Below are 26,647 nucleotides of genomic sequence, written 5' to 3' on the forward strand. Positions count from 1 at the left end.
GGAAGGACCGTATCAGGTTCTCGAAATCGTCGGAAAAGGATCCTACAAGCTCGGTGTAATAAACGACAAACAACTACCAAGCAATTGGAATATGGCGCACCTAAAACGATACTACTGTTAAGGTACGACCTTCTTATGTTCGTTTATATGTCGAAATTAACCCTTGCAGGTGTTCGATCAGAAACATGGATGGGTTATTCAACTCGAAGCCTTTAGGCCCGAAAGCACGCATTGCACTTTTTTTCCCTTAGACCGATTTTATCCCAAATGGGTTTCTCGATGCAAGGAAGTTACTTCATGATAACAGGGTTTCGAAATGAAAATTGTAAGAGCTAAATGGTCAAAGCGAACCATGCTCGTGTAGTTTGCTTGATCCCTGGCACAAAACATGAACACATGTATAATAACAAAGAGAAATTTCTTCTTTACCGATATATTATATCCCAGAAAAATTCCTCTATTTCGAGATCTATTATGCAGACTACGCCTACAAGTTACATTACTTAGAGTTCGAGCAAGCACTCACTCGATTACTAAGCCTAAGGGCTAATCTTATTTCGAGTTCGAGCAATCACTCACTTGACTATTAAAAGCCTACGGGCTACGTAATTTCGAGTTTGAGAAACCACTCACTCGACTACTAAGCCTACGGGCTACATTACTTCGAGTTTGAGCAAGCAATCACTCGACTACTAAGCCTAAGGGATAATCTTATTTAGAGTTCGAGCAATCACTCACTCGACTATTAAAAGCCTACGGGCTACGTCATTTCGAGTTCGAGAAACCACTCACTCGACTACTAAGCCTACATGCTACATTACTTTGAGTTCGAGCAAGCACTCACTCGACTACTAAGCCTAAGGGCTAATCTTATTTTGAGGTCGAGCAATCACTCACTTGACTACTAAGCCTAAGGGCTAATCTTATTTTGAGTTCGAGCAATCACTCACTCGACTACTAAGCCTACATGCTACATTACTTCGAGTTCGAGCAATCACTCACTCGACTACTAAGCGTAAGGCCTAATCTTATTTTGAGTTTGAGAAATCATCACTCGACTACTAAGCCTACAGGCTACATTACTTCGAGTTCGAGCAAGCACTCACTCGACTATTAAAGCCTAAGGGCTACTCTTAATTCGAGTTCGAACAAGCACTCACTCAATTATTAAGCCTACAAGCTATATTACTTCGAGTCTGAGCAATCATTCACTCGGTTATAAAGACTTCAAGGTTCGACTTTGATCAAATTGCCTAAAGCCTCGAACAATTGAAAACTTTCATAAGGCATGAATGAAACAAAGTTTTCATAAGGCACGAATGAAACAAAGTTTTCACAAGGCAGAAAATGAAACAAAGACAAATCGGGAAAGGAAAAGATCTTCATATATATGAGTATTTACAAGGTCCGATCAGGACCCTACACAAAAAAGATCAAACAAAAAAACCCTAAGGTTCCTAATTATCTCCGAGAGTAGCCTCTTCTCCATCGAGCTCCTCCCCTCTCTCAGACTCGCTCTTGCTCTCATCATCATCATCGGAAGCCAGGGCTCCGACATCGACTTCAAGTTCTTTAGCCTTTTTATCTATTCGGTTAGATCGAAACCTAGAGCATGAATTTTCTCGAGAGTTTCCCTCCGAGATTGGCATTTGGCGAGTTCAGCAACCCAATATGCTCGAGTTTGAGCGGTATCGGCTACCTTTCTCGCTTTTACTTGAGCGGCTTCGGCATCGGCCCGATAAATAGCCACGAATGTATCCGCCTCAGACTTTGCTTTTTCAGCTTCAGATTTGGCCTTGGCAAGTTCGGAAGTCAACCGAGCTTCAAGCTCCTCTGTTTTTCATGCTTCAACTGAGATCCTCTCCTTCATGCCTTGAAGTTGACTTTCGACCGATAATAATTAGGCTCGAACATCCTATTTCTCTGCAGCAAGGCGGTCCATACATTCTTTCCACCCCAAGGTCTGCGCCTTTATTATATCGACCTCCTCACGGAGCTGCCCGATCATCTCGAGCTTCTACTGCAGGTGTGAGATCGAAATATTAGCCTCCGATCCTGAATCGAGCCCATGCGTTTTTAAGATTTTCATTACCGGCTCGGTTAGATCGGTCTGATCTTGGTGAGCCTTGGTCAACTCGGCTCAGAGGTCCTTTGTCTCCTCTTCTCTTTGCTCACAACTAAGTCTGAGGGTATTTCTCTCCTCCGTGAGCCTTCAGAGGTCGGCCTCGTACCGACTCATCTTAGCTCGGGACCGAAAACATGTTTCCCGATGAAGCGCTGAGGCCTACGCAGAAAGAAAAGAAGTTAGAAGAGGAAAACAAACACAGAGATAATACTAACCAAGAGAGTTAAGACTTACCCGACTCAGAGCTCGCTGCACTTCATTAAAAAGGCCCGATGCCTCACCCGAGTCCTTCCTCGAGACTTCCAAATCGCTCAGGCCGGTAGTATCTTTGACCCCAGTAAAATAATCATGAAAGGGATCCTCCCTTCCGTGACCTCCTTCGATAGAAAGGGTCTTCAAGGCCCGAGCCTCTCGAATCATTTCCTCAGAAAATGAGGGGAGCTTCCCCAAGTGAAGCACTTGGGGCGTTCTCTTCTTCTCGAGGAGCCTTGAGCCCAGCCCCCACAACTGTACCCACCATTGGCTCATTATGGTGGGAGGTAGCCTCGATCCTCGATGACTCGGGGACTTCGACCAATTCTCTTCCAGAGACTCCCTCATCGCAAAATAGAATCTTTGCAGTCTTCATCGATTCAGTAGCCTTTGGAGCCTCGACGCTCATTTTCACTTAGGACATTAGCCCGAAGTCATCATCATCATCATCTTCTTCTTCGTCTTCATCCCTTAGGTGCCGAACTGATTCTTCGGTCAGAGGGATGGTATTCTTCCTCGGCTTACGAGTCGTCTTCGTCTTAAGTATTGGATCCTCAGAGGTAGAGTCACTTTTTCTTTTGTTGTCTTTCGCCGGTTTCGGAACCGGGGCCAAAGTATTTTCCTTGCTAGACGGGGGCCTCATAGTCGCATCTTTGCCCAGGCCTACAAACAAAAATATTTATTAAGTATAAGAAAAACATTTTGTTCGAATTATCAAAGACATGGGAAAGAGGCTTACCATGGTTTTTGGCCTCCCATCGGCCCTTTGATAAATCGTGCCACGAGCGCTCGGCATTCTTCGGGAAATGAAATCTTCTCGGCTGGGATTAGGCCCGAAGTCTTCACTCAAACGAACCTGCCCATTCCGCCCCGGTCTTTGTCCTCGTCTATGCTCAAGAACATTACTTTGGTATCCCGATGGTGGAAGTCTATTTAGTCAATAGAGAAGCAATTTACCATTAGTTTTAATTAACCCACCTCGATAGAGGCGGGGCATGTACAGTCTAATGAGGTGGTCGAGGGTGAAAGGCATCCCCTCGACTTTGTTCACAAAGAAGCGGATCAGAATTATGATCCGCCAAAAAGAAGGGTGGATTTGGCCTAGAGTTACTGGTATTGGCGGCAAAAATATCCTCCTGTAAACTTTTTTTTAATTAGCCCACCTTGATAGAAGTCTATTTAGTCAATGGAGAGGCAATTTACCACTAGTTTTAATTAACCCACCTAGATAGAGGCATGGGCTATACAGTCTAATGAGGTGGTCGAGGGTGAAAGGCATCCCCTCGACTTTGTTCACAAAGAAGCAGATCAGAATAACGATCTGCGAAAAAGAAGGGTGGATTTGGCCTAGAGTTACTTGGTATTGGCGGCAAAAATCAATGACAACAGGGTCGAGGGGGATCAACGTGAAAGGGTAAGTGTACACACTTAGAAAACCTTTCACATCAGTAGTATTATCTTCTTCGGGAATTGGGATTAGCACTTCTATGTCCTCCTAGTTGCAATCTTTTCTTAACTGTTTAAGATGACCCTCGGTTATCAAGCACATATATCTCGATACTGGCTCGCATTGACCGGGGACCGATGAAGCTTTGTCGATCTTAAAATTGAAGGTAAGAACACACCCCCCGGGAACACATTCCTCAGGTCGTGGCTTCACCGGTGTTTTGTCGTCGGTGGGCCGCGAAGAATAAGCTTTTTCTTTTTGAGGAACGATTTTTGATGTTTTCCCCATTAGGATCTGAAGATTGAAGATAGAGGAAGATGACAAGATTTGGTGTTCAAAAATAGGGATTTTGCAGTGAAAATCACAAATTTACAGATGAAGAACTCAGAAGATGTGAAAGGGAACTTAGAAGATTTGGAGATGTAAAAGTAAAAAATGGTAAAAAAAGGGGCTATTTAAAGGGTTGGCAATGCCGGTTTAGTGTCGACGATGGCCGACCATCGTCTGACACGCATTTAATGCCTTGGTAAACTAAATCGACGGGACATCTATCACGTACGTCATGGTCGAGCTCTATGCAAACGTCAGTTTGTATCGAGTCATACCGCTTGAAAATTATGTAGTTTCTTGCCATATTCTTCCCGAGAAACGAGGGGACTATCTGTATACGGTCAAAACTGGTTTCGACCTTCATATGATTAGTCAAGGTTGGAACATAATGGACCGAATGTCATCTTCATAATATCAGGTATGAGATCCGAAGCCAGGTTACCGAGCTATAATTTCTGGGACCGATCAAATATTAAACTCAAAGTCATTACCGAGCTCTAATCCAAATTGAACTATGATGCGAAGCAGCGTCATCGAGCTTGAGAGCCAGAGACCGACCAATACCGAGCCCGAGTCAATACCAGACCCGAGTCAATATCGGGCTCTAAATCTGGAAACCAACCAATACCAAGTCCGATCAAGATCGAGCAAAGGGACAAGAGCCGTTATAGTCGCACTAAGGAGAGAGAATCTTAGCGGAAATTAGGAAAAAACTATTCTATCATGGAATCCCCATTATATATTTTTAATTATATTTAAAGTAAGATTCCTCCACTACAAGAGGGGTAACTATTATTTTAGTGAAGGGGGACATTTTTAAGGCATTGACACACTCTCATATTATTGATATTCACAGAGAAAAACATACTGATATTTATATTGAGATTATCCTCTTGTGAGCTATATTCATTGATTCATCTTGCTTGTTCATAAAATAGCTTTCTATTTCAATTTGATTGGTATTTCATTCTTCATACTGTCAATACCCAATATATTGCTACTTACTTTTCTGATTTGTGCCAAGTTATACCACGTACTCTTAGAACTACGTATAAATTCAACTCTATTCATTTTTCGGGCAAACAACCATAACCTAAGTTTCTTAACATATTACAAGTGAACGATCAATACACACTTTTTCAACTTTTGAGCTTGTTTGAATACATGACTTCCTCCTAAGCCTGTGCCAATGTAAATTCGAGTGTGCTCACTATATGCACTATGTGCAAAAAGTTGCACTTTTAATAGAGAAGAAGAGAAGTGCCATCTAAGAGAAAAAGCGAGAGAGCATTTCTTTTAGGCATAAATTGAGAATGAAATGAAAGCAACTTGAATTTATTCTAAGCATTGTACCTTCCGGAAAATAAATGCACTCAGTATTTAAATCAAAACAATAAATACATGACATGTATTTTTTTCATGCACTTCTATTACTTAAATATAATTATTCTATGTATATTTTACCATAATATATTATTTAATCATGACATCGTATTTACGCAAAAAGGTTATAGAACTGTCAAATGCATTAATTAAACTGTTGGTGTCTGCCGCACCATATTATGATATCATAGCTAAAGAAGCCTGTCTGGAATTAAAAGTATCCGATGGACTTAATTCTTGAGAATCAATTATCACCTTAAATTTTGCCAACAAATAGCAAGGAATAATTGGGACAACATAATGTGGCATGAGATGAATTCATGTGCTCCAACTACCAGGATTAGAATAACACCTTTCCACCACTTTATTACCAAAAGAAAGTTTCCTCAAAATAATTACAAGTTTGGCCCAACTCAGTGGTAGGATAAATAACATGAATAATTATAAAGACTTCCCCTCAATTTTTATTTTGTGATACTAATCTCTCCGATATTACGTCTATCTTTTTTATTTTGACTTTTTGTAAATATTTTAATATCTTGTGATGTTCTTAATAATTACTTTAATATCTTTAGTTAAATGTCAAAGAGTGACTATTTTACGTTTACTAATATATTCTTTTATTTAATGAATTTGCAAGTTTTTTTTAGCTTCATTAGCAAACAAAAAAGCCTTTTAGTAAGAGTAAACTAGTCAAATTGTAAACCTTTTACATTAATAATAAAATATTAAAATAATTGTTATATAAGACAAACAAAGGTTGTTCAAGTGGTAAGTTTCATCTGCCTCAAACCCTTAGGTTGCGAGTTGAGTAGCCAATGGAGCAAAATGGGAAACTCCTTGCGAAGAGGGAGAATAATCATTATAAAGAAATTAAAATCTGAAATTGTCCTTAAATTACAATGGACATTAGTGTTATGAAGATCTGAAATTGTCCCAAAATTTTCTGTTATCAATTAATTACACTTCAATCCTAAATTGGTAAGAGTAATTTTTTGTATCATTTTCGCTCTATTCAGAAGTAAAAGATAATAATATCGTTATCTCAAATTAAGCAATATCATGAGTATGAAAATATCAAAGCAACAAAACGAAGAGACCATATCAATTGCTAAAAAGGAAAAAAAAAAAAAAAAAAACTAAGAATCCAGAAATTTTACAAGCAAATTTCTATTTTTCTATCTGAACTAAAATGAACTTGAAGAAGGTAATTTCATTATAGAATCCTGAATAGAATTAACCCCATTTCTAAGGACTTTTCTTATAAGTTTCTCCTCAGCATCCCTCAAGAACTTGAACTTAGGAGGGGGTGAAGATTTTAGACTATCAATTTCAGATTCAAAGAGAGGGTTGAACTTGAATTCTTGGTTGTTGTATGAATCAAGAGATTGAGATTTAACGGGTGGTGAGGATAACGGAGTAAGAACAAGGGTAAGGTCACTAAAGCTTCTGGTTCTTGAACCTTTTCTACTTCTATCGCCTCTAGATTTTCCATCATCAGATTCCAAATCCTCTTTTGTTTCCTCTTTAATAGTGAAGAGAAACCTAAGATTATGGACCCTCATCAGCTCTAACTCCGCGTTATCTTCTGTGTATCGTTCCAATTTTATAGAGTAGTCTTCCTGATGGGACGACGACTCTACATCATCTTCACCATAGCCTTTCAGCAACAAATCATTGTTGGTCCCTAGCTCTAAGTCTTGATCTTGACCATTAATTTCTTGATTTCTTGCAATTGTGGTAACTTTTTGAGTACCATTTTGTCTTATAGAATTTGATCTCTTCCAACAGAAAATGGAAGAAAGATCAATGGGATAGGTAGTGTATTGATCCTCTGTTGGTCTTTTTGATATTCCTTTTTTCACCCACAATAAGTAGTACAACTCTGCAACAAATCCCATCAACATACAACCTAAAAGGAAACTCAAACCAATACCTAAAGCACCAAAAGTTGCCATTTTTAAGGGTCCTGGAATTAGACCAAGAAGAGAGGAGGCATTTGAAGAAAAGGAAAGAATGGAAGCACAATATATATTTATAACAAGGCAATAAGTAGAAGATAGTTGTTTCTATAATTTAAATTTATATATTACATGTTGAAAATTCAAGATTTTAAATTAACATGTTTGGAGTTTTAGTATTACCTTGGCTCCTCAGGTCCAATTTATGTGACTATTTAGACAGTCAAATGTGTTTTTCTTTCATCATGCTTTTTTCTTTGAATTTTTTGAATTATTTTAAATTATTACCAAATAATATCGATAAAGAGTATTACTTTTTATGTAGTAATTTTTAAATAGATAAAAGTAAACTCTTACTATCTAGCTGCACGCCTATGCATTACTTTTATAAGTAGCAAATATCGAACGCAGAATTTTTTTTACCGTCACTAATATTACTTGTCCTTATTGTAAATGCCAATTACCAAACAATATCATGAAGCATTTCATTTCTTCTGCATTTACATGTAATTTTAGTTTTAGCCTTTTTTGCCCTCCTTATGTCTAAAAGCCGGTGAAAGGATTATTTTCTCCTTACTTTATTGTTTAATAATTTATAAATTAATATAAATTGCTAGATTTCAAATAAAATATATATATATATATATATATATATTATTTTTTTATTTTAAAAATCTTAATTAAATGAGCTGTAATCAAATATCTTAATTAAATGAGCTGTAATCAAATACTTCAGAAACTTAAACAAGTATTTTGAATGGTTGACATCACAGGGTATGAAAAAAAATTAAATCCCTCCCTCTCTTTTCCTTTTTTCGGCCGGAAAAAGTAGACTTTTATGATTTTCAAATTTTCATTTTAAACTCTCTTCTACTAGAACGGAAAACAATTAAAGTGAGCTTTAGTTAAAGTTAGTGCTTCAATCGGCGTTGTACTCTTGAGTCTTTATGATGGAAAACCAAATAGAGCTAGGATCTTGAGTTTATAAATTTTAAATTTCAAAAAAAGTAGTTTATTAGGTTATGAATAAATTATTTATAAATATTAAATATATTGTTTAACATTGTTTACTTCAAAAATGAGTAACAATTAAATTTGTACGCGGTTTAAAGGATACATGGTTTAATTCAACACGAATAATTAAGAATAACATATAGATGAATTAAAGACAAAATAAACGACCAAACCAATCGCAATGTAATGACTAGGTCTGATCTTAGATTGAACAGTAGAGCTCGTCCTCGATCGGACCCTCGGTACTAGTTCGGTCATGCGTGCAGAGAAACAAGTGTGTAATGCCTTGAACAATAGCTAGAGGACAAAAGTAGCCTTGAATTAACGATTAGTTTAATTCAACACGAATAATTAAGAATAACATATAGATGAACTAAAGACAAAATAAATGACCAAATCAATCGCAATGTAATAACTAGGCCTGATCTTAGATTGAACAATAGAGCTCGTCCTCGATACTAGTTCGGTCATGCGTGCAGAAAAGAACAAGTATGTAATGCCTTGAGCAATAGCTAGAGGACAAAAAAATCTTTTATTGCTTTGAAATACGTGTTACAATGTGTCAGACTAAAGAAAAAGTTCTCCTTATATAGTAGGAGAATCTCAATCCTAGTACAAGTCTAAAAAAGGTAAAAATCTTATTTTTTCGGTAATCATTGATCTCTAATGAACACCGAACGGGATTCACATCGTAAAATACGGTTAAGGGCGAATATTACGCCCCTATCTGTCATGCATAACCGTTCACCGTGTCTGCTGAGGTACAGAAGCCATACTTGGTCTGGAGTATGTCGCCTTACCGTGTCCGATCTTCATTACATCGTTCATTCTTCCCGGGTCTCGATACGAAAGGTTCCCTACCTCGATTATAATCACGTCGATCCGTGCTTTTCCTTCGTTCTCTTACCGGCAAATCGGGGGAAACTTTACTCTCGATTTTACACGCACACAGATATTTCCCTTGTTTTTCAGAGAGTAGGTTTATCGAAGCGACGATTAGCGATGAATTAACCTCGATTCCTTCTTTTGTATGTTACATCCGGGTTGACGGATCAGTAAAACATCCCATCAGTCACATCGTTCAGACTTTGGACACGTGTCAGCCACCGGTTAACTATCCTCGAATGCGAAACGTCACGCACTGATTTCTCCTTTCCTCTATAAAAACTTCGACCCTTTTTCACTTTCTTACTTTTCGATTTCAAGAGTTGTTTGATTTACCCTCGAATTGTCCACTTAACTCTAAACTCTTCAAATCTTCATACATTGCTTTTCAGATCTTCATACCTTTATCTTCAAATCTTCAAACCACCAAATCAAATCTTTATATCTTCATCCCCATCTTCAAATCTTCATCCCCAACTTCAAACCTTCATATTTTTCTTCAAATCTACATATTTTCCAGAATTCGATGGAAAAAACTTCCAAATCCGTGCCTCAACAAACCACCCCTTCAACTTCCAATCCAGCCGTGGATGTCGAGGTTTCCGTTCATGAGGTGGTCTCGGATCCTCCTTTAAAGACTTTCATTCCTGGGGGATGCTCCATCGAAAACGACTTTAAAGTCAAGAAAGATTCCAGTAAGAAAGACCGAGGCGAGAGGGTATGGAGGTATATATCCTCGATCACCGAAGATATACTCCCCACAATCCGAGTGGACTTCAGCTAGGAGGGCAAGGAGGTGGTCGTTCGAGGGTCCAATGAGGACATCATCACTCATATGGAGGGGTATTTAAGTATCTACACTTACCCCTTCATGCTCGCCCCGGTGGACACTATAATCCTCGACTTCTGCAAAAGGTACGAGGTCTGCCTTAGGAAGATTCACCTGTCCTTTTGGAGGATTGTAATCCTCCTATACCACTTTGTAAACAACACCGAAGCACCTCGGTTCACCTTCAACCACCTGCTTAGTCTTTACAGTCTCCCGAATCTTCCAAGGGGGACTGATTGTGATGACCCAAAATGTCATCTTTAAATTTAATAATTAATTATATGATCTAAGTACTATTTATCATTACTCGACTTGCGTGTGCAGTCCGTAAAAATATTTTCGAAAATTTTTCAGGTGAAAAATGAATTAAAATGTGAATTAGATGTTTAAAATACAATTGAGTTAACTTTGGTCAACATTTTGAGCAAACGGACTGGGATCAGTGTTTTGACAGTTCCGGTAGGTCCGTATCGTGAATTGGGACTTGGGCATATGTCCGGAATCAAATTCCGAAGTCCCTAACCCGAGATATAGAATTTTGACAAAATATTTAAATTTTAAGTTCAAATAGTGTCCGAATATCGAATTATATGCAAATGACCCCGAAATAGAATTTTGATGACTCCAACAGCTCCATATGGTGATTTTTGACTTAGGAGCATGATCGGAATTTTATTTGGAAGTCTGTAGTGGAATTAGGCTTGAAATGCCGAAAGTTGAATTTTTGGAAAATTTGACCGAGGGGTTGACTTTTTTATATCGGGGTCAAAATCTGATTCTGAAAATTTTCATAGATCCGTTATGTCATTTATGACTTGCGTGCAAAATTTGAGATCAATCAGACTTGATTTGATAGGTTCCGGTGTTGTTTGTCGAAATTGAAAGTTTCAAAGTTCATTAGGCTTGAATCTATATGTGATTTGTGATTTTAGCATTGTTTGATGTGATTTGAGGTTTCAAATAAGTTCGTATGATATTTTAGGACTTGTTAGTGTATTGAGTTGAGGTCCCGAGGGCCTCGTGTGAGTTACGGATGGTTAACGGATAAAAAATGGGACTTAAACAGCTGCTGCAAATTCTCTTCTGGTGTGCAATCGAGCCGAGAATCGAAGGCAGGCTCGAGATCCATGATCGAAGGCCCAGGATCGAGGGTTATGACCAAGGCCAGTGATCGAAGGCCATAAGGATCGAAGCCATGATCGATAGCCAGGATCGACGGCTGTGATCGAGCCCCAGGGTCGAGGGCCATGATCGGATTGCCCATGATCGGACTCCCCATGATCGGACTCCCATGATCGAGGTCCAGGATCGGACTCTCATAATCGAGGTCCAGGATCGGACTCCTCGATCGAGGTCAGCCTGGATAGATCCGTAAGTTATAAAAACATGGGGGTTTCGTCCCATTCGCCATTTTAAACAACTTGAAGCTTGAGCAGAGGCGATTTTTGATATATCTTCAAGGAAAAATATAAGGGTAAGTGTTTTTAACTCAATCTTGGTTAGATTACCCAAATCCATCATTGTTTTTAACATTTAATTGGTTATTTAAGTTGGAAACATTTGAAAACCCTATTGGATAGATTTGTGGATTTGAGGGTCAAATCGTTATTGGAAATTAGTCATTTTGGTATGGTGAAACTCGTGGTTGAATGTGCGTTCATATTTCGTAACTTTCGCCGGATTTCGAGATATAGGCCCCACATGCCATTTTTGAGTTAATTTCGGATTTTTATTGAAAAAAATGTAGTATTTTCGTATAGAATTAATTCTATAATTTTTGTTGACTGTATCTAATTAATTATGACTAGATACGAGTCGATCGGAGTCGGAAAATCGAGGAAAAAGCATAATACTTGATTAAATTGGAGCAAGTCGAGGTAAGTGACTTGTCTAACCTTGTGTGGGGGAAATTTCCCCTAGAATTGATCTTAATGTGATTATTGAAATGTGTTGAAAGTCGTGTACACGAGGTGACGCGTGTGTACACGGGCTAAATGTGAAAGATTATATTTTTAAATTGTGTAGATCATTGTTGCGTAGTTATTAAATTATTTTATCTTGTTATATTCTTCATTATTAATCTGTAATATATATTTTAAATTTGTTTACCTTTTTCCCTCCTAATTGTTTCACCTGTTTAATTGAAACTTGGTTTCTTTTATACTGTGCATTATTGAAGGTTAATTTTCTTTAAATTAAATATTATTAATATGAAGTATTTGACATTTTTAAATTTGATATTGAAGCAACGTATTAAAATTTTGAAATATTATTTTCCTGAATTATTTATTCTTGAATATTTTCGTAAGATTTTTTTTGGATTATTCTTGCATGAGCCATGAGCTATTTATTATTGAAAAATATTGTTGTTGATTTTTTTGTGGAAAATTGAAATATTGGGCACTTGAGGTGCAAATTGTGATATTGATACGCATGCGGTGGTATAAGGTCTGGGTGTTGAAACGCATGCGGTGAGATAAGGGTGGCTTGATACGCATGGCTAGTATGGGTGACTACTAGAAGTCATGCGGTGTGATAAGGGTGGCTAAAACGCGGGATGCTATTTCGGAAAAAAATACTTTTTAAAAATAAATTGTGAAAGCTCCCGCGGTGGTATAAGAAAATGAGATATTGTGAAATTATTTATAATTTGGGACTACGAGGCGATACCTCGGTAGTGCCCTTGTTGATATTGATTTATGGTCATAGTTACATTCGATTAATTGTTGTGATTTTCATAAAGTTGAAGGAAATTCTGTTTTGATTCCACAAGATATTATTTGCAATTATTTGGTGTCATTAAATGTGACATACTATTTGATTCATTTCCAATATCATTTTATTTTACTATATTGATAAATATTTTACCATGCCATTATTATATTCCAGTAGGGCCTCACCTGACCTCGTCACTACTCTACCGAGGTTAGGCTTGGCATTTACAGGGTACCACTGTGGTATACTCATACTACACTTCTGCACATCTTTTTGTGCAGATCCATGTATATTTTACCAGCCTAGATGTCAGTGAGTTATCTGCGCACGGAGACTTCGAGGTATATCTGCCAACGTCCGTAGACTCCGGAGTCCCCTTCTAACATTTTATGTTGCTTCCTTATATTTTATTTAGACCTTGATATATAGAGACATTTAGAATAAATTCTTAGAAGCTTGTGATTTATTTATATCGGGTTTTGGGAGTTGTAATCATTTTAATTGTAGTTTATTTATTTTTAGATATTTATGATTATTCCGCATTGATAGGCTTACCTAGTCTTAGAGACTAGGTGCCATCACGACATCCTACGGAGGGAATTTGGGGTCGTGACAAGTTGGTATCAGAGCACTAGGTTCATAGGTGTTATGAGTCACAAGCAGGTTTAGTAGAGTCTTGCGGATCGGTACGGAGACGTCTGTACTTATCTTCGAGAGGCTATGGAACTGTTAGGAAATATTCACTTCTTTGATTCCTTATCGTGCGCCTTTGTTGATTTCAAAGTTCTAAACAATTGTCTTTCTATTCTCTCACAGATAGTGAGGACATGCACAACTAGATCTAATGATCAGACACCCGCACCCCCTGTTGGAGCCGCAAGGGCAGAGGCCGAGCCAGAGGCCAAGGAAGACCACGTGGTGCAGCCAGAGCACCTGCACGAACTGCTGCACCAGAGCCACCAGTAACTCCAGTTGGAGAGCAGGCACCTGAGACGCCTGTTACTACTCCTGCACTTCAGGAGACTCTTGCCTAGTTTTTGAGCATGTTTGGCACTTTAGCTCAGGCAGGATTAATTCCACTTGCTCCTGCCACATCTCAGGCTGGGGAAGGAGCGCAGACTCCTGCCGCCCGTACTCCAGAGCCACGTGCCCAAGTTGACCATGCCCTATAGATTATTCCAGTGCAACTACTTGTCCCAGTTCAGCCTGATATTAGGACAACATTTTCAGAGGGGGAGCAACTCAGGCTCGAGAGGTATAAGAAGTACCACCCTCCAACTTTCAGCGGTTTAGCTTCAGAGGATGCTTAGGGTTTTCTGGAGGAATGTCACCGTATCCTTCGTACTATGGGTATTGTGGATTCCAGTGGGGTTTCTTTCACAACATTCCAGTTTAGAGGAGCAACCTACCAGTGATGGCGGGCATATGAGTTGGATAGTCCGGCTGAGGCAGCTTCACTTACTTAGACTCAATTTTCGGATATGTTCTTAAGGGAGTATGTTCCTCAGAGTCTTAGGGATACATGGCGCTCAGAGTTTGAGATGTTGCACCAAGGTTCTATGACTGTGTCAGAGTATACGGTCCGATTCAGTGATTTGGCTAGGCATGCACCAGCCTTAGTTTCTACTGTTCAAGAGCGGGTTCACAGATTTATTAAGGGTCTTCACCCTAGTATCAGATACAGTATGGCCCGAGAGCTAGAGATGGCTCACATACCAACAGGTGGTGTCAATTTCTAGAAGATTGGAAGGTATGCAGACTCGGGAGAGGGGGGAGAGGGAAGCTAAGAGACCCCGAGGTTCTGGAACATATAATAATTCTCATGCCCCAGTTGCATCCCGTCATGGTAGAGGTTATGTGAGCCATCCTATTAATTTAGCACTTCCATATTTTAGTGATATTCCGACTACTCTCAGACCACATGTTCCATATTATGCACCACTAGTGTCTTCTGCACCTCCTGTACGGGGTGCTTTCAACGGACATTCTAGTCGATCAGGCCCGAGCCAGTCTCAACAGCCACGTCCTCCGAGGGCTTGTTTTGAGTGTGGTGACACTCGTCATATCATGAGGGATTTCCCCATAATTAGGAGTGGTGCACCTCCACGGATTTCTCAGGCCCCACCTATTCTACAGGGTCCTCAGGCTTCTCAGGCCATGATTACTGCACCAGTTGCCACTCCACCTGCACAGCCAGCTAGAGGTGGAGGTCGGGCAGGTAGAGGTCGCCTTAGAGGGGGAGGCCAGGCCAGATATTATGCCCTTCCTGCTAGGACAGATGTCGTTGCATCCGATTCTGTTATCACATGTATTATTTCGGTCTGTCATAGAGATGCATCAGTTTTATTTGATCTAGGCTCCACTTATTCTTATGTGTTAGCGTATCACGAGATTACTTGAGTTCTTCTGTTTATGTATCTACACCCATGGGTGAATCCATTATTGTGGACCGTGTGTATTGGTCTGTTTAATTGTTATCAGTGGTTTTGAGACTAGAGCTAAATTATTATTGCTCAGTATGGTGGATTTAGATATTATTTTGGGCATGGACTGGTTGTCGCCCTATCACGCTATTCTTGATTGTTACGCCAAGATGGAGACATTGGCTATGCCGGGTCTACCGCAGCTAGAGTGGAGAGGTACCTCAGATCATGTTCCAAGCAGGGTTGTTTCATTTCTTAAAGCTCAACGAATGGTTGAGAAGGGGTGTGATGCGTATCTGGCCTATGTGAGAGATGTTAGTATTGATACTTCTATTGTAGAGTCAGTTCCTGCAGTAAGGGATTTTCCTGATGTATTTCCAGCAAATCTTCCGGGTATGCCACCCAACAGGGATATTGATTTTGGTATTGATCTATTACCAGGTACTCAGCCCATTTCTATTCCACCATACCGTATGGCCCCAACAGAGTCGAAAGAATTAAAAGAACAGTTATAGGAATTGCTTGATAAGGGTTTCATTTGGCCTAGTGTATTGCCGTGGGTTGCTCCTATCTTATTTTTAAAGAAGAAGGATGGTTCTATGTGGATGTGTATTGATTATTGCCAGTTGAACAAGGTTACAGTGAAGAATAGGTATCCATTGCCACATATTGATGACTTATTTGATCAGCTTCAGGGTGCTAAGGTATTCTCTAAAATTGACTTGCGTTCAGGCTATCACCAGTTGAAGATTCGGGAGCCAGATATTCCGAAGACTACTTTCAGGACTCGGTACGGTCATTACGAGTTCCTTGTGATGTCTTTTGGTCTGACCAGCACCCCAGCAATATTTATGCACTTAATAAATAGTGTATTTCAACCCTATCTTGATTCCTTTGTCATTGTGTTTATTGACGACATTCTGGTGTATTCCCGGAGTCGAGAAGATCATGAACAACACCTGAGGACTGTGCTTCAGATTTTGAGAGAAAGGAAGTTATATGCAAAATTTTCAAAGTGTGAATTCTGGCTTGATTTAGTAGGATTTATGGGTCATATAGTTTCGTGCGAGGGGATCAAGGTAGATCCAAAGAAGATTGAAGTAATGCAGAGTTGGTCCAGACCATCCTCAATTAAGGAAATCCGGAGTTTCCTTGGTTTGGCTGGTTATTATCGCCGATTTGTAAAGGGTTTCTCTTGTATTGCTGCATCTATGACCAAATTGACCCAAAAGGGTGCTCCGTTCAGGTGGACCGAGGAATGTAAGGAGAGCTTCCAAAGCTCAAGACAGCTTTGACTACAACCCCAATATTGGTATTACCTATAGGTACATGATCTTATACTGTATATTGTGACGCGTCGCATATTGGTCTCGGTGTAGAATTAATGCAAGACGGTAGTGTGATTGCCTACGCGTCCAGACAGTTAAAGGTGCATGAGAAGAATTATCATGTACATGACCTGGAGTTAGCAGCTATTGTTTGTGCCTTAAAAATTTGGCGGCATTATTTGTACGGTGTCCATTGTGAGATCTACACCGATCACCGGAGTCTACAATATCAGTTTAAATAGAAGGATCTTAACTTGCGGCAGCGGAGGTGGTTGGAGTTGCTTAAGGATTATGATATCACCATTCTCTATCATCCTAGGAAGGCCAATGTGGTGGTCGATGCCTTGAGTCGTAAGGCTGAGAGTTTGGGCAGCTTAGTATATTTACCGGTAGCAGAGAGGCCTTTGGCCTTGGATGTTCAGGCCTTGGCCAACCAGTTTGTTAGATTGGATGTTTCCAAGCCAAGTCGAGTTTTGGCTTGTGTGGTTTCTCAGTCTTCTCTTTATGATCGTATCAGGGAATGCCAGTATGATGACCCCCATCTGCTTGTCCTTAAGGATACAAATCAGCACGGTGATGCCAAGAAAGTCACTATTGGAGATGACGATGTATTAAGGATGCGGGGAAGGCTATGTGTGCCTAATGTGGATGGCTTGCGTGAGTTGATTCTCCAGGAGGCTCAAAGTTCGCGGTACTCCATTCATCCGGGTGCTGCAAAGATGTATCAGGACTTGAGACAACACTATTAGTGGAGGCGGATGAAGAAAGACATAGTGGGGTATGTATCTCGGTGTCTAAATTGTCAACAGGTGAAATATGAGCATCAGCGACTGGGTGGATTACTTCAGAAGTTAGAGATTCCAGAATGGAAATGGGAGTGGATCACTATGGATTTCGTTGTTGGGATCCCATGGACTCAACGGAAGTTTAATGTAGTTTGGGTGATTGTGGATAGGCTGACCAAATCAGCTCATTTCATTCCTGTGATTACTACTTACTCTTCAGAATAGCTGGCTCATGTATACATTTCATTCCTATGATTACCAAGTTAGACTTCATGGTGTACCAGTATCTATCATCTCTGACCGAGGTACACAGTTTACCTCACGATTTTGGAGAGCAGTACAACGTGAGTTGGGTACTCGGGTAGAGTTAAGTACATCATTTCACCCTCAGACGGACGGGTAGTCCGAACGCACTATTCAGATACTGAAGGATATGCTTTGAGCGTGTGTGATAGATTTTGGAGGTGCTTGGGATCAGTTCTTACCACTTGCGGAGTTTGCTTACAACAATAGTTACCAGTCAAGCATTCATATGGCTCTGTATAAGGCCTTGTATGGTAGGCGGTGCCGGTCTCCAGTAGGTTGGTTCGAACTGGGCGAGGCTAGACTATTGGGTATAGACTTGGTTCAGGATGCCCTGGAAAAGGTTAAGATGATTCAGGATCGACTTCGTACAGCCCAATCTAGACAGAAGAGTTATGCAGATCGGAAGGTTCACGATGTTGCATTCATGGTTGGTGAGCGGGTATTGCTCCGGGTTTCACCTATGATGGGTGTGATGAGGTTCGAGAAGAAGGGCAAGTTGAGCCCTATGTATATTGGGCCTTTTGAGATTCTTGACAGAGTTGGAGAAGTGGCTTACAGACTTGCACTACCACCTAGTCTTTCTGCGGTTCATCCGGTATTCCATGTTTCTATGCTTCGAAAATATCACGACGATCTGTCTCATGTGTTAGACTTCAGTTCGGTTCAGTTGGACATGGATCTATCTTATGTTGAGGAACCAGTGGCTATTTTAGATAGGCAGGTTTGAAAGCTGAGGTCAAAGAACATTGCTTCCGTGAAGGTTCAGTGGAGGGGTCATCCGGTCGAGGAGGCGACTTGGGAGGCCGAGCATGATATACGCAGCTGTTATCCACACTTATTCAACAGCTCAGGTACATTTTCTAACTTCGTTCGAGGACGAACGTTTGTGTTAGAGGTGAAGAATGTGATGACCCAAAATTTCATATTTAAATTTAATGATTAATTATGTGTTCTAAGCCCTATTTACCATTACTCGACTTGCGTGTGCAGTCCGTAAAAAAATTTCCGGAAAGTTTTCAGGTGAAAAATGGATTAAAATATGAATTAGATATTTACAACACAACTGAGTTGACTTTGGTCAACATTTTGAGCAAACGAACTTGGATCAGTATTTTGATAGTTCCGGTAGATCCGTATCATGAATTGGGACTTGGGCGTATTCCCGGAATCAAATTTCGAGGTCCCTAGCCCGAGATATGGAATTTGGACTAAACATTTAAAGTTTAAGTTCAAATAGTGACCGAATATCGAATTATGTGCAAATGACCCCAGAATAGAATTTTGATGATTCCAACAACTCCATATGGTGATTTTAGACTTAGGAGCATGATCGGAATTTTATTTGGAAGTCCGTATTGGAATTAGGCTTGAAATGCCGAAAGTTGAATTTTTGGGAAGTTTGACCGAGGGGTTTACTTTTTGATATCGGGGTCGAAATCCGATTTTGAAAATTTTCATAGCTCCTTTATGTCATTTATGACTTGCGTGCAAAATTTGAGGTCAATCGGACTTGATTTGATAGGTTCTGGTGTTGTTTGTAGAAATTGAAAGTTTTAAAGTTTATTAGGCTTGAATCTATGTGTGATTCGTGATTTTAGCGTTGTTTGATGTGATTTGAGGTTTCAAATAAGTTCGTATGATGTTTTAGGACTTGTTGGTGTATTGGGTTAAGGTCCCGAGGGCCTCAGGTGAGTTTCGGATGGTTAACGGATAAAAAATGGGACTTAAACAGCTACTGCAAAAGCTGCTGCAAATTCTCTTCTGCTGTGCAATCGAGCCCCCAGAAATCGAGCCGAGGATCGAAGGCAGGCTCGAGATCCATGATCGAAGGCCACTAATCGAAGGCCCAAGATCGAGGGTTATGACCAAGGCCAGTAATCGAAGGCCATAATGATCGAAGCCAGGATCGACGGCTGTGATCGAGCCCTAGGGTCGAGGGCCATGATCGGACTCCCCATGATCAGACTCCCCATGATCGGACTCCCATGATCGAGGTCCAGGATCAGAGTTTCATGATCGAGGTCCAGGATCGGACTCCACGATCGAGGTCAGCCTGGATAGATCCGTAAGTTATAAAAATAGGGGGTTTCGTCCCATTCGCCATTTTTAACAACTTGGAGCTTGAGCAGAGGCGATTTTTGATATATCTTCAAGAAAAAACATTGGGGTAAGTGTTATTAACTCAATCTTGGTTAGATTACCCGAATCCATCATTGTTTTTAACATTTAATTGGTGATTTAAGTTGAAAAATTTTGAAAATCCTCTTGGATAGAATTAAGGATTTGAGGGTTGAATTGTTATTGGAATTTAGTCATTTTGGTATGCTTAGACTCGTGGTTGAATGGGCGTTCATATTTTGTAACTTTCGTCGGATTTCGAGACATGGGCCCCACGGGCCATTTTTGAGTTAATTTCGGATTTTTATTGAAAAAAATGTAGTATTTTCGTATAGAATTAATTCTATAATTTTTGTTGACTGTATCGAATTAATTATGACTAGATACGAGTCGATCGGAGTCGGAAAATCGAGGAAAAAGCATAATACTTGATTAAATTGGAGCAAGTCGAGGTAAGTGACTTGTCTAACCTTGTGTGGGGAAATTTCCCCTAGAATTGATCTTAATGTGATTATTGAAATGTGTTGAAAGTCGTGTACACGAGGTGACGCGTGTGTACACGGGCTAAATGTGAAAGATTATATTTTTAAATTGTGTAGATCATTGTTGCGCAGTTATTAAATTATTTTATCTTGTTATATTCTTCATCATTAATCTGTGATATATATTTTTAATTTGTTTACCTTTTTCCCTGCTAATTATTTTACCTGTTTAATTGAAACTTGGTTTTTTTTATACTGTGCATTATTGAAGGTTGATTTTTTTAATATAAATATTATTAATATGAAGTATTTGACATTTTTAAATTTGATATTGAAGAAACGTATTAAAAATTTGAAATATTATTTTCCTGAATTATTTATTCTTGAATATTTTCGTAAGATGTTTTTTGGATTATTCTTAGATGAGCCGTGAGCTCTTTATTATTGAAAAATATTGTTGTTGGTGTTTTTTGTGGAAAATAAAAATATTGGGTAGTTGAGGTGCAAATTATGATATATTGTGATATTGATACGCATGCGGTGGTATAAGGTCTGGTTGTTGAAACGCATGCAGTGAGATAAGGGTGACTTGATATGCCTGGCTAGTAGGGGTGACTACTAGAAGTCATGCGGTGTGATAAGGGTGGCTAAAACGCGGGATGCTATTTCGAAAAAAAAATGCTTTCTTTAAATAAATTGTGAAGGCTCCCGCGGTGGTATAAGAAAATGAGATATTGTGAAATTATTTATAATTTGGGACTACGAGGCGGTACCTCGGTAGTGCCCTTGTTGATATTGATTTATGACCATAGTTGCTTTCGATTAATTGTTGTGATTTTCATAAAGTTGAAGGAAATTCTGTTTTGATTCCACGAGATATTATTTGCAATTATTTGGTGTCATTAAATGTGACATACTATTTGATTCATTTCCAATGTCATTTTATTTTACTATATTGATAAACATTTTACCATGCCATTATTATATTCCAGTAGGGCCGCACCTGACCTCGTCACTACTCTACCGAGGTTAGGCTTGGCACTTAATGGGTACCGCTGTGGTGTACTCATACTACACTTCTGCACATCTTTTTATGCAGATCCAGGTACATTTTACCAGCCTAGACGTCAGTGAGTTACCTGCGCACGGAGACTTTGAGGTATATCTGCCAGCATCCGCAAACTCCGGAGTCCCCTTCTATCATTTTATCTTGCTTCCTTATATTTTATTTAGACCTTGATATATAAAGACATTGAGAATAAATTTTTAGAAGCTTGCGATTTATTTCTACCGGGGTTTTGAGAGTTGCAATCATTTGAATTGTAGTTTATTTATTTTTAGATATTTATGATTATTTTGCATTGATAGGCTTACCTAGTCTTAGAGACTAGGTGCCATCACGACCTCCTACAGAGGGAATTTGGGGTCGTGACTCTAATCAAGCTCGTTCGTCGAGCAAGTAAAGCTCCATCGAGCATCGATGAAGATCGAGATCAAGGTTGGAAATGGATGTTCATTCGGGTGAAAACCAAAGACCTCATTCCCCCTGAATTTCTACCGTTCCCTGAAAAGTGGAACTCATCCCGTAAGTCTTCTCCTTCTCGGGTGCTTGATATTTCCTTTTGTTCTTTTTCTAATTGTATGCGTCTACCGTTGTGCAGCGGTCGACCAAGTTCCCAATGAAATCCCACACTTCAAGGAGTGGATCGAGGGGATTTGCAAACAAATGTCTTACATTGAGGGTGAATGGCGCAAGCTCTCGAGAGGCAAGGGGGTGGCCCATTCCCATGGTGAGTCTTCTGCCCAAATAATTACATTTACATACTTAATTTTTATATTTTCTAAGTCTTTTTCTCTTTCATAGGTTTGCCCAAGACCATTTAGCTTCACCCATTGGATAAGGACGAGGCCCCGTCCTCGCTTGCTGAACCCACCGCTTCGGGATAGCTCAAAGGTGCCGCAAATGAGGAGAAAAATAAAAAGAGGAAATCCTCTGGCTCCCCGGACGCCAAGGTGAAGAAGAAGAGGATTATTGTCCGGGTCCGGAAAAGCAACAAAAAGAACACCAAAGCCAGGTTACCAGACCCCGATTCCCTCTTCCGGCTTAAGGACTACCCTGAGGATGATGATCTTCAGTTCATTGCTGTAATGACCCGGTCGGTCGTTTTGAGTGTTATAACCCCGTTTCCTCATTTACTTCTCAATTTATGCTACATAGTTATTTTATGACTTACCGGGTTAGTTGGTTCGGGTCTAGAAGGAATTCTGAACAAAATAAGACACTTAGTCTCATAATTAGAAATTTAAGTTAAAAAAATGGACCGGATATGGAACTATGTGTAAATGACCTCATATTTGAATTTTAATGATTCCAATAGCTCAGTATGATGATTTTGGGCTTAGAAGAGTGTCCGGAATATTATTTGGAGGTCCGTAGTGGAAATAAGCTTGAAATACCAAAAGTTGAATTTTTGGGAAGTTTGACGAGGGGGTTGACTTTTTGATATCGGGGTCGAAATCCGATTCTGAAAATTTGAGTACCTCCGTTATGCCATTTATGACTTGTGTGCAAAATTTGTGATCAATCGGACGTGATTTGATAGGTTCTGGAGTTATTTGTAGAAATTAGAAATTTCAAAGTTCATTAGGCTTGAATCTATGTGTAATTCGTGTTTTAGTGTTGTTGGATGTGATTTGAAGGCTAGACTAAGTTCGTATGATGTTTTAGGACTTGTTGGTACATTTGGTTGAGGTCCCGGGAGCCTCGGGGTGAGTTTCGAATGGTTAAGGAATCAAATTTGGACTTGGAAGAAATAGCTGAAGTTTCTGCCCTCTGCTGCAATCGCACCTGCGAAAATTCTATCGTAGGTGTGAGCTCGCAGAAGCGAGCGTGGCAAGCGCAAATGCGCAAATGGACTATGGGGCAGTGGTCGTAGGTGCGAGGGAAATTCCGCACCTGCGTGAGCGCAGATGCAGAGGGACGCGCGCAGAAGCAGCCTGCGCAGGAGCGCAGATGCAGGCAAAGGCACATATGTGGGACTTTTTCCGAACATGCGGTTGGCGCAGAAGCGACCAAGTTGCCGCAGATGCGAAAATCCTTGTACAATACAAAAACAGAGGGGTTCAGAGCTTTTTCCATTTTTGGGCGATTTTGAGCAAAGTTTTCACGGGAAAACATGAGGTAAGTCCCTTGTGATCATTTCTACTCCATAATATTGAATTATCATCGAATAATCCGACTAGATTACATGTTTTTGAGGTGAAAATCGGGGGTTGGAACTTAGGGATTTGAAAATAAGATTTGAAGCTTTGAGGGTCAAGTTGGGTTCGGATTTTGGTAAAATTTGTATGGTTAGACTCGTGGTTTAATAGGCTTTCAGATTTTGTAACTTTCGTCGGGTTCCGAGACGTTGGCCCCACAGGCGATTTTTGAGCTAAATTTCAGATTTTTATGAAAAATTAGTATTTTCTTATGGAATTAATTCCAATAAACTTTATTGTCTAAAATAAATTATTTGTGACTAGATTCAAGGCATTCGGAGGCCGATTTGCGAGGCAAAGGCATAGCAGAGTAAAGCATTTCACGCTCTGAGGTAAGTAACAATTTTAAATCTGGTCATGAGGGTATGAAACCCCGGATTTTGGTATCATGTGATTATTTTGGAGGTGATGCACATGCTAACTGACAGACGTGTGGGCGTGTACCGAGGGGATTATGACTTGGTCTGTCTCGGGAAACTGTAAAGTTGAATAATTTGTTGTTAGCTATATGCTCTCTATGTGTTGATAAAATTTGACTGTAAATCATGTTAGAAATCATGATTAGGCTATGTGATAGTACTGTTGGGACCCACAGAGGTCACGTACTTGTTGAATTGCCTGCTAAGTGCTATATGTACTTAGTCTCAGTGTTTACTTGCACATTTTATCTCAATCTCTGTTATTATTATTGATACATAATATCATTGTTGTTGGGTTGATTTCATGATTTATGAGAGACCAAGAGACAAGAGAGATTTATGACTGAGTGAGGCCGAGGGCCTGATTGTGAGATATTGATACTATAGCACGTGAGTTGTCCGTGCAGCACGTGAGTTGGCCGTGCAGATCCTTATATTATACTATAACACGTGAGTTGGATGTGCAACACGTGAGTTGGCCGTGTGGATCCAGATATTTATATTATGGCACGTGAGTTATCCGTGCAACACATGAGTTGTCCGTGCAGATTATAGCGCTTGGACTGTAGGATCCCCTCCGGAGTCTGTACACCCCCAGTAAGCGCGGGTACCCATTGAGAGTGAATGATGAGGGCTAGGAGCCTAGGGAGTGATGAGAGTTGGGAGCCCAGTGAGTGATTGTTGTCCTAAGAGGTTGTACTTGATTTCCATTTGTGGTTGCACTTAGTTGCTAACTTTCATTGTTGTGAAATCTCTGAAAGATTGTTGATATACGGATTACATGAACAGGAACTGTATAAAAATTGATTTGACATTAAAGTACCAAAATTTGATAGCATGTCTATTCTTTGCTGGAATTACCGGAAATGAACCATAACTGTGTAGCTCGTTACTATCTTCAGTTCCTTATTTATTATTGTTACTTGCTGAGTTGGTTGTACTCATACTACACCCTGCACTTTGTGTGCAGATCCAAGTGTTCCCGGACATAGCGGGTGTTGATCCTTTCGCGCGGTTGATTTTCAGGAAATTTTTCGGTAGTTGCCGTGTTCCACAGAGCTTGTCGCTCCTTCTCTATCTCTTTGTTTACTGTATTTGGTCTCAGACTATTATGGACTATATTTTCCAGACTTGTATTCATATTAGATGCTCATATACTCAGTGACACCAGGTTTTGGGGAGTGTTTGTATTGTATATAAATATTATATTTTCAAACTTAAAGAGAAGTTTTAATTTATTCATATTATCGGCTTGCCTAATATCGAGATAGGCGCCATCACGACGGGTTGGAATTTTGGGTCGTGACAATTGCTCATGGGTCGACCATCAATGAGGGAGAGTAGGCGACGACCAGGGAAGGTGGCCGAGAAGTCGATTCCCATCTAGCTCGGGAAACAGAAGGAGAATCGGAGGCCACGACCTCCCGAGAAGGCAGTCAGTGTCATTGACATCGTGGAAACGCCATCCCACACAGAATCCATGCTTGAAGAGGTTTAAGCCGATAAAGAAAAATCAAACGAGACGGCACCGGACATAGAAGATGCCCTCAACACCTTTTTACGGCATGGACATGAGCGTATTGGATGATTATTTCGAGCTTGGTCACTTGGAGGTCCCAAAAAAAGACGTGCCATCGGGGGCGGGCGAGCCGATCTCGAGCCCAAAGCTAGTGAAACAGTTCCCTACCCCGAATGTGGATCCCGATCGTAAAAGAACGGTCGTTCTTACTATACCGGTGGACGCCCGAGCGATGTTCACCCTGGTGGGTGTGGCCAACTATCTTCGTTGCTTGGTGACCGAGGAGGACCGGACGAAGATAAAGAAAGTAGGCACGTCGAGCCTCTCCAACGAGGTGCAACACGCACTGAACCGGGTAAGGCGTCTACTCCTTGTATTCTTTGCGATTTTTTCTTAGTTTTAGCATATTTTAATGACCTTGTAATTTTTCAGGCTTCGGTGCTCCACCATGAAAGCTTCTTTTGGTCCTGAATGGAAATCAGCCAGCTTAAGTTTGAGCTCAAAGAGCAGGTCCGGAAGAAGGACATGTGCAGGGCCCTTAGTGAACTACAAGACGAGGTTCTCGAGGACCTCCCAATTCTCCGAGTCGAGCTGGAAAAGGCACAGAAGGAGGCCTCGTCTGTAAAACAGGAGCATGCCGAACTGGTCGAGAAGGTAAAGATCTTTGAGGCTAAAAATGAGAAGGTACTTGTGATGACTAATGACACAACTTCGCAGGTCCAAGAGAATATAGAATTGATTGACCGACTTTGGGCTGAGATGGATGAGGTCAAGACCACGGCCGAAGTGTTAAAGGGGAGGATGGACCTGCTAAAGGGGAGGTGTTGAAGGCACCGGGTGCCCGTCGCGGCCCATCAGTGGTATCAGAGTAGTTCTTTCGTAGGGAGTCTATAAGTCGTGTCTAGTAGAGTCTTGTTTATAGGTGTGTTGTGCACCACACTTATAAGCAGGAGGCTACAGGGCATTTAGGGTTGTCACTCTTTCTTCTTACTTTAGATCGTGTGGTAGAGCTCAGTTGTAAGAATTGAAACTTCTAAATTCTGTTTTATTCGTAATACAACGATA

At 40.2% G+C, this 26,647-nt stretch overlaps 1 protein-coding gene across 1 annotated transcript; it reads right to left on the reverse strand.

Annotated features, from left to right (window-relative positions):
• Nucleotides 1–6,724: 6,724 nt before the first annotated feature.
• On the reverse strand, nt 6,725–7,495 carry LOC107764047 (uncharacterized). The gene has a single exon (XM_016582574.2). It carries the CDS (start codon nt 7,493–7,495, stop codon nt 6,725–6,727), a length of 771 nt encoding a protein of 256 aa, XP_016438060.2.
• Nucleotides 7,496–26,647: the final 19,152 nt, after the last annotated feature.

This window comes from Nicotiana tabacum, chromosome 17 (assembly GCF_000715075.1).
Source record: "Nicotiana tabacum cultivar K326 chromosome 17, ASM71507v2, whole genome shotgun sequence".
In the NCBI taxonomy this organism is placed as follows: Eukaryota; Viridiplantae; Streptophyta; class Magnoliopsida; order Solanales; family Solanaceae; genus Nicotiana; species Nicotiana tabacum.

Excerpts from the sequence above, each read along its gene's own strand:
- LOC107764047 (XM_016582574.2), bottom strand. The coding sequence starts at position 7,495 with ATGGCAACTTTTGGTGCTTTAGGTATTGGTTTGAGTTTCCTTTTAGGT.